Raw genomic sequence first — 9,582 nt, forward strand, 5'->3', positions numbered from 1 at the left:
ACTGCTCTTCCAAAGGTCCTGAGTTCAATTCCTAGCATCCACATGGCAGCTCACCATTGTCTGGTGTGCAGATGTACGTGCAGACAAAGTACCCATGTACATAAATACACACATAAATAAAATTTAAAAAGTAATTNTAAATAAAAAAGTAAATGTGTAGAAAACACACAAAAAATATTGTAACAGCCAGTGAACTTGTATGCAAAGTACTTAGACATTCTTAAAATTTACTGAAGGAGACTCTAGGATTATTTTATGGCCTAGATGTATGACCTTGAGTAAGTGCTAACCTTTCTAGCCTCTGTACAAGGATGTGATTCAGTCACTCCTGGGCTATTGTCTCTGTAGCTTGGTGACATCACTGTGTTATGTAAGCTCTTAGGTCAGCCGTGTAAGTGTGTGCTGAGTGCGCCAAGTTTCAGGCAGTGCTGCTGCTGCTGCCTTTTCTTCTCTGTCAAGTGAATACATTTCTGCTCTGCATTTCTGTGCTCTGCTCTAACTAGTTTCCCCAAATGGCGTGCAGATTTATTGATCTGCTAATGCATGGTGATGTATAAGATGGAATGTTTCTATTCCTTTTGCTCTTGAACAGAAGTAGAGGGCGNAGTCTCTGAGGCACTTCAGCATTGGAGCAGGCGGCGNTATAAAGTGTAAAATGTCGCTGAGCTGAGAAGATGTACTAACACCATGTGCTCTCTGGACACTTGCTCTTCATATCAGAGCTGGCCTTAGTGCCCAAAATCTGTGCAGATTTTGTTGTTCCTCCCATTCCCCCATTCCCCTATTCCCCTTCCCCTCCTTCCCCCTTCCCCCATTCCCCTATTCCCCTTCCCCTCCTTCTCCCTTCCCTCCTTCCTCTCCTTCCCCTCCTTCCCTCTTCCCCCTTCCCTTTCCTTCCCTTCCCCTGTGTGTGTGTGTGCGCGTGTAAGAGTACATGTGTATGTGTTGGTGGGCTTGTGCTTGGCGGGTGTGTAGAGGTCAGGGGACATTTCTAAGGATTTAGTTCCCACTTGTATATGGGATCCAAGGTTGATCCCAGGTTGTCAGGTTGCCCAGTTTGCACAGGAAACTTCACCTGTGGAGCCACCTCACTGACCACACACATCTCTGTGTTCTTAACACTTTGTCTTTACCAGAATATCTGCTGGCAAACTGCATCTTTGTTTTAAATATGCTAGTTCTGCAAAGTTTTAAAACTTTTGTGTTAAAGCAGGGAAGAAAGCTCATTACTATAAATAAAATACCTGCTTTCTTTATTACATAGAAACCGATTCTTCACCGAAGACGAAGAGTCCGCAAGCGGAAACACCACAATAGCAGTGTAGTCACAGAGACCATCTCTGAGACCACGGAGGTGTTAGATGAGCCTTTCGAAGACTCTGACTCAGAGAGACCAATGCCACGACTGGAGCCTACATTTGAGATGGATGAAGAGGAGGAGGAGGAGGACGAAAGTGAGCTCTTCCCCAGAGGGTACTTCCATTGCCTGTCCTCACAGGACATCCTTAGGTGCCAGTCCTCCTCAAAGAGGCCGTCTAAAGAGGAAGAGGAGGAGGAGGAGGACGAAAGTGAGCTCTTCCCCAGAGGGTACTTCCATTGCCTGTCCTCACAGGACATCCTTAGGTGCCAGTCCTCCTCAAAGAGGCCGTCTAAAGAGGAAGAGGAGGAGGAGGAGGAGGAGTCAGACGACGCAGATGGTAGGTTTACACACTGTTCCTTAGAGTAGTTTCTGTGTGTCTTTGAAAATACAGAAGTAGTCGCTACAGACCCTTCCTTCCCCAAAGGGTTGGGAATGAACACAACTCACTAAGACAGGAAGGGGAAAGGTTGGCAACCTCTGCAGATATGGGGTATATCCATAGTCACTTCTGCATTTAAACGTTCTTCTTTAACCTGATCTCTTCTTGCTTTTGCAGGAAATCTTACTTATTGGAATTCCTCCTTTTCACCTAATGTTGCCTAGGTTTTTGTCTGAACCCTCAGTTAAAGGGTGTTGGCATAACTGAGTACTGGATTCTGTGGTCCGCAGCACGCTGAGTGCCTAGGTTTGGTGCTCAGCAGCTCTGGTAACTGAGTGACTGAGGAGGAGCCACCTGAGCATCCCTGGGGACCTCTGCCCTCTGTTTAGGAACCTTCCTGAATCGTGCCTCTGATGGAGCTTACTTGTAGAGTAATCTCTTCCTTTTTGTTGTTTTGTGTTTATCTTGTTTTGTTATTTAAGACTCACTGTACAGAGGTCTGACCTGCCTCAGCCTATTTGGTTCTGGGATTATAGGTGTGCACAATCCAGTAACCAGTTGTACATTTCTAATAAGTGACAATGATAACAAAATAAGCTACATTAGATGGTGTAGCTAACATTCCAGTCAATTACTATTAAAGCAGACATATTCCCATGTACAGAAGTAGGCTCATTTGAGATGAGCGAGGAGGAAGGCAGGCTTGGTGGGTGCTGTGTCACCTACACCTCCATCATGTTTGTTCTGATGCCTCTGTCAGCCTTTGCATTTTCACAGGCAACTTAGAAGAAATTGTGTTGCCTGGTATTGCTTTGTACTACTTTATTTTATTTTATCTTTTGNCTTTTTTGGAAGAGAGTTTTATTCTCTTAAAATCTTGGCTTCAGACCTAGTACATAGGACCTGTATTTTTCTGACATAATGTGTAGCTTGATAGTGATGGGCCCTGAGCCCAGACCTAGAATGTGTGTATGTGTGTGCATGTGTCTATGTGTATATATACATGTGTGTATATGTATGTTCATGTGTATGTGTGTGTGTGTGCATGAGTGTGAGTATACATGGCAGGAGAAGACAGAAGAATTATAAGTGTGTGACACAGTCTGGCTGACCCACTTGCCGTAGCCTCTTAGGTGTTGGAAATCACAGCATACCTCCCACAGTTTTNGTATTGTAAGGCTTACTCTATGATGCATGTTTTTAATGTAGTGATCATTAAAGTTCTTGCTTNATTATAATAGATGATGACCCAGTTTTNCTCTTGTTAGATATTGCTGTGTGTCTAGGGACCTGAGACTGTTTTGGTGTGATTGGCACTTGGTGCTGTGCTCTGTCTTGCTTCATTGTGTCACAATGCTCTCCCTCCTGTGAGCTCCTATGACCTTTACAGTTCTTACTCAGACTTCTGTTGCCTTTGCTGACTTCCCAGATGGACCACAAACAAACCTTTAGTTCTCTCTTCTTCTACATTCATACCCTTCTAAACTGAATAATAACTGAGAATGTGTTTAATGCATTGAATTCTACTTTAAAATGATTTAAAGTTTATCTTCTATGTCTTGCCACAATTAAGAAAAGTAATGCTACTGTTGAATTTATTTCCTCTAAATATAACTTGNCACGTTGACCGCTTCTTACTTATTCAGGACTACAGGTCAGCGTGTGGTTAAGACTACATACTGTGCAGTTGGTCCCATATAAACACAGTGACTAACAGCTNTTCACAGGGGAGGCTTAATTGTGGTCTACAAATTGCCTTATGATCCTATTTCAAGTAATGATTTTGTGGAAACGAAAGCAAACCAAAGAGGTAACAGAACGCAAACAGAAGNAGCTGAGGTTTAACTTAGAGCGGACACTCCTGCTCCTCTTTACTGCGTCTTCATAGGTGGTAGAGTCGCGTTGCCCAGGATTAGCTAGCTCACTGCTCTGCCAGGTCACTTTGTCACTTGGTGTGCACTCAGTTAGTGTTATTCCTTAGATTCTTGTGCTGTGCATGCTGGTCTCAGCGAAATGCTAGGTCTTGTGACCTCTCTCACTATCTCTTTTCTGTACAGACACTCCTGTCCTAAAGCCAGTATCTCTCCTGCGGAAATGTGATGTGAACAGTGCTTCACTTGAGCCAGATACCTCTACACCTATGAAAAAGAAAAAGGGATGGCCCAAAGGCAAGAGCCGAAAACCTATCCACTGGAAGAAAAGGCCTGGACGGAAACCAGGATTTAAATTGAATCAGGAAATCATAGCTGCTTCTGCACAGGAATGCATAGTTGAGCCCGTAGTCCCCATTAAACCAGGCCGTAAACCCAGAACTCAAGAGAATGAAGAAATTGTTGAGGTAAAGGAGGACTTGCTGGAAGAAAGGAAGGAAGAGATGCACACAGAACCAGATGAGGAGGCCGAAGAGGAAGAGGATACAACCAGCAGTGACATTAGAGCCATGTCCCCATTGGACAGCAGCAACAGCCCTGAGGCAGAACCAAAAGAACCCGAGGCAGAGGAGGAAGACGAGAAGCCTTTAGACGATCAGAGGCAGTCAGAGGAAGAGCCCCAAGAGCTGGAGGAACAGGAGCAAGAGGAAGAAGATGAAGTGACCACAGAGGCCAACCAGAATGAAGACCACGATGCTGACGATGAGGACGAAGGCCACCTGGATTCACTAAAGACAAAAGAGCCTGAGGAGCAGCCAGCTAGAGAAGACGACAAGGAGGAGCCTGGCATCCAGGAATCTTTTTTAGCTGCAAACATGCAGGACAGTAGGGAGAATACAAAGGATAAAGATGAGGCTGAACCGGATTCTGAGGAGGACCAGCCTTCTCATGAGGCTTCTGTGGTATCAGAAACCATGCCAGGCTCAGAGGAGGACCATGAGGAAGACTCCAACACTAAGGAAGAGTTAATTGAGCTAAAGGAGGAGGAAGAGATCCCACACAGCGAACTGGACCTGGAGACCGTACAGGCAGTGCAATCTTTGACTCAAGAAGAAAGCAGTGAGCATGAAGGAGCCTACCAGGACTGTGAAGAAACTCTTGCAGCCTGCCAGACACTGCAGAGTTACACCCACACTGATGAGGACCCCCAGATGTCAATGGTTGAAGACTGTCATGCTTCAGAGCATAATAGCCCGATATCCTCCATTCCATCTCATCCTAGCCAGTCAGTCCGCTCCGTCAACAGCCCCAGCATGCCTGCCCTGGAGAGTGGCTACACACAGATCAGCCCAGAGCAAGGATCCCTGTCCGCACCCTCTATGCAGAACATGGAGACCAGCCCCATGATGGATGTGCCTTCCGTATCAGACCACTCTCAGCAGGTGGTAGACAGCGGCTTCAGTGATCTGGGCAGCATCGAGAGTACCACAGAGAACTATGAGAACCCAAGCAGCTATGATTCCACCATGGGCAGCAGCATTTGTGGGAATAATTCCTCTCAGAGCAGCTGCTCGTATGGCGGCCTGTCGTCTTCAAGCAGCCTCACCCAGAACAGTTGTGTTGTTACTCAGCAAATGGCCAACATGGGCAACAGCTGCAGCATGCTGCAACAGAACACTGTCCAACCAGCCACCAACTGCAATATCAAGTCACCGCAGACTTGTGTGGTGGAAAGGCCTCCCAGTAACCAGCAGCCACCCCCCCCCCCCCCCCCCCCCCCCCCCCCCCCCCCCCCCCCCCCCCCCGCCACCACAGCAGCCGCAGCCGCCACCACAGCAACAGGCGGCCCCACAGCCTCCCCCACCACAGCCGCAGCAGCAGCAGCAGCAGCCCCCTCCACCACAGCAGCAGCCCCAGCCCCCTCCACCACAGCAGCAGCCCCCTCTGTCGCAGTGCAGTATGAACAACAGCTTCACTGCAGCCCCCATGATAATGGAGATACCCGAGTCTGGAAGCACTGGGAATATCAGTATCTACGAGAGGATTCCAGGGGATTTTGGTGCAGGCAGCTACTCCCAACCGTCAGCCACCTTCAGTCTAGCCAAGCTGCAGCAGCTGACCAACACCATCATGGACCCTCATGCCATGCCTTACAGTCATTCTCCGGCTGTGACTTCCTATGCAACCAGTGTTTCTCTGTCCAACACGGGACTGGCTCAGCTAGCTCCATCTCATCCCTTAGCCGGGACCCCTCAAGCACAAGCCACCATGACTCCACCCCCAAATCTGGCGTCTACTACTATGAACCTCACGTCACCTCTGCTACAGTGCAACATGTCTGCCACCAACATCGGAATTCCTCACACTCAGAGGTTGCAAGGGCAGATGCCAGTCAAGGGGCACATTTCTATCCGTTCCAAGTCTGCACCTTTACCCTCTGCAACTGCACACCAACAGCAGCTATATGGCCGCAGCCCACCAGCAGTTGCCATGCAGGCTGGCCCTCGTGCATTGGCTGTTCAGCGTGGCATGAACATGGGGGTTAATTTAATGCCCACTCCAGCCTATAATGTCAATTCCATGAATATGAACACCTTGAATGCCATGAACAGTTATCGAATGACACAGCCCATGATGAACAGCAGTTACCATAGTAACCCTGCCTACATGAACCAGACAGCACAGTATCCTATGCAGATGCAGATGGGGATGATGGGAAGCCAGGCCTATACCCAGCAGCCTATGCAGCCAAACCCTCACGGGAACATGATGTACACTGGCCCCTCCCATCACAGCTACATGAACGCTGCTGGTGTGCCCAAGCAGTCACTTAACGGACCTTACATGAGGAGATGAGCGAGGTGGGCCGGCAGGCAGAAGCTTAAATCTATATAAATAAAGGAACTTTTTATACTGACAAACCAGAGAAGAAAAATGGACCTTTTTTCCAATTAAAAGATTACTGTAGAGTTAGAGGAGTTTTTCTTTGGTTTATTATTATTACTGTTTTTGTTTTGTTTTTAGAAAACCTGATCTCTTTTTGGGGGTTCAACTTTGTTTTGGGTTTTTGTTTTCTTCACAGTCTTGAACATTTTACAGTAGAACTCATCTAAAGATGGATTTGGGTAGGGGAAACATGCACAGAATCTTTTCATAATTAAAAGGAGCCTTACTTTCTTTATATACCACATGGACAGAATTTATGTAAACGTGAATTTATTTTTATTTTACAATGTATGTTTCCCCTCACTGTCTGCAGCTCCCGCTGTTGTCATTTTAAATGTTATATATACATCTCAAGGGTCACCCAGGCCCTGTCCTCCAGACCCAACCTTCATTTCCCACTTCATTCCAACAGGAGGCACTTAGGGGAACTGGGATGGGGACGTGGAGAACAACCCAAGCTCCTTAAACTTAATGTTGTTATTATTATTCATAAAGTGAAGCAGGTAATGCTTCTCCTTGTAAAATTCCCTCCCCTCCTCCCTACACACACACACACACACACACACACACACACACACCCTCTGGAAATTTTTCCCCAAGAGTGTTTCTAGGTAGACTTCATTGAAATTGTTCTTCCTTAATCAAGTATAATATAATTCCTTTTTTTTTTTTTAATATTCCCACTCAGCACTCAGAGACACAAAAATACTGTAAGTCTCACTTAACAGCAGAATCTCAGAGGAAAGCTGTTTGCAATCCTCCTCCAGCCTTTGGAGGACTCAGAGGGTCAGCTAACAATCAGAAAGGGGAGCTGTACCNCTGGGTCTGTACTACCTGGTGGACCAGCCATAACATGCACACTCCACTCGCCGCCTCTGTAGTATGTACTTGGGAATGTGGACTGAGGGTCTTGTGCTTGCACCTTTGACTCTGGTAACCCTCAGAGCAAGCCCCTGTGATTTGCCTGTCATATCTTATCCATAGTCTCCATGAACGACTGTAGTATCAGTGACTTAGAAAACCCCTGGTGCAGACGGAGTCCCAAGGGAGANGATGGTGTGACTCTTGTAGCTGCAGAAGTGATGCATACCTCTCGTTTTCATTTTGTCTTGAGATCCTGAATTCACCCCCAAGAACCAGTGTGCACTAGCCCCTCTCCTGTGAGGACGAGCAAGGAGAGACCACCACCAGCATAGTAGGGCACAGCTGGCAGTAGGGCTTCAGGAGGCTCACATGTTGTCTCACTAGTTTGCCCGTCCTCTTCCTACTCGCTCCAGGGATAGGTAAAAAACTATATATATAATTATAATTATATATATATATTATATATTCCATCATTAGAAGATGGAAACTATTATACCACTTGGTATGTGCAGTCAAATATCCAAAAGGAGGACATAATGCTTAAAAAGTTACCTGTAAGCATAAATTCTCTCCTTTATTTGTACATTTTATATAGATACATTTTTAAAGTACTAATTAGGCATTACATTTTTTTCAAATGCACAGGTTTGTTGGGCTTTTTTATAGACCTTAATTGGCTTTCTCAATTAAGTGTGTTAGCTAGAAAAGCAGAATTCCACACTGTCCCGCTATCAACTCTGAGCATGCGCAAGGCTGCGTAGGACCCAGTTTCTCTGTATATACTGTTCCGGTTCCCAGTCATCTCTGTAGAATGTGCACCGTGCTGCCCTCTCCCACATCTTCAGCTATGTCATTGCTTCCTGGATGGGATGGGGCAGGGATGGGAGGGAGGGAAGGGAGGTCTATTTGGGAGGAGGGTGGGTCAAGGCAGAAGGAGACGCTGTTGAAATGAGGGCCGTGAATTCACTTTCTGTTGGTTTGCAGTTGTGTTTGGATTTCTTTGTTTTGTTTTGTTTTTAAATTCAATCAGGCAGCTCCCTTTTCTGCAAGCCTCTTTGTGACTGTAGAACTATTGTAGAAAAAAAAAATATGTTCTTTTCTATATTATAAAAGAAAATTATCCAACACGGTAATATTGGTACCTGTCATTTTTTCACTTCTGTTTTAAAAAAATGTATTTTTAGCAAGATAACTTGGGTAATCTTCTAAAAAAGAAATTTAAAAACTCACTTGTTAGTGACTTTGATGCCTTTTAAAATGAGAGCTTTTTCATTTCATTCCATCTTTAAAATTTTTTATCTTTGTTGTAGAATATTAAAAACTATTTTAAGAAAGATAAAAATTCTCTTTAAAGAGATGTCTAGAGTGTGTGAATAGAGCCCCAGATGCCTCTAAAAGCCGCATGTACAAACCGAGTCTACTCCCGTCTGTTTATATTTGCTTTCCTGTTTTGTAACCTCTTTGTACTCTGTTCCTGGTGACTTGTAAGCCGAGGGGAGGGGCACCTAGACGCCTTGGTGTTTCTCCATGTCATACGCTCCTGGCCAGGCAGCCCCCCTCCCTCTCCTTGTATGTAATATCTTTTCCCCCTTTCTAGCAAGTACTTTCAAAAGAACTCTGTACATTTTAACATAAAAAAAATAAATTATGTTGAGCCATTTTGGATGTCTGTCTTGCCTGTGGAATTTTTCTCCCAAATGTTTCAGACTTTCCAGGATTCTTGATCCACACGGAGACTGCGGATTCACCCTTTTCATACTCACCATAGTGTCCATTTATGTCAATGATTAAATACCAACACATACTGGGGTGGTGGTCGTCCTTAGGCAGTGTCTCACTGTGTAGGCCTGGCTGGCCTAGAACTTGCTACAGACCAGGGTGGCCTTAAACAGATCTACCTCCTCCTGCCTTGAGAGTTCTAGGTGTTGGAATTTTCATTTCCCCCTTTTCTAAAGAAAATATNGTAACTTGAATTTTCTAGAGAAATCTATTTGAAAACCTAAAGNGGTTGTGATGTACTTAACACAAAAAGGGAGACACAGTTGTAATAACAACAACGTAGGGTTTTTTTATATAAATTATTAGAACTTTTATAATTGCATAATACTTTCTACTTATGAGTTGTTGTTTATCTTAAAAGATTCATCTCAGCAGCAGCCAAA

General features: G+C 45.2%; 1 protein-coding gene across 1 annotated transcript in view; it reads left to right on the forward strand.

The window, feature by feature from the left end:
* Kat6a (lysine acetyltransferase 6A) overlaps positions 1–9,085 on the forward strand; it is an 84,074-nt gene extending 74,989 nt beyond the window's left edge. The window contains 3 exon segments of the mRNA XM_029481030.1: positions 1,265–1,697; positions 3,797–5,364; positions 5,366–9,085. Coding sequence (XP_029336890.1) covers positions 1,265–1,697; positions 3,797–5,364; positions 5,366–6,466 — 3,102 coding nt within the window. The 3' untranslated portion in view covers positions 6,467–9,085.
* The last annotated feature ends 497 nt before the right edge of the window (positions 9,086–9,582 follow it).

The sequence above is a fragment of the Mus caroli genome, chromosome 8 (assembly GCF_900094665.2).
Source record: "Mus caroli chromosome 8, CAROLI_EIJ_v1.1, whole genome shotgun sequence".
Lineage (NCBI taxonomy): Eukaryota > Metazoa > Chordata > Mammalia > Rodentia > Muridae > Mus > Mus caroli.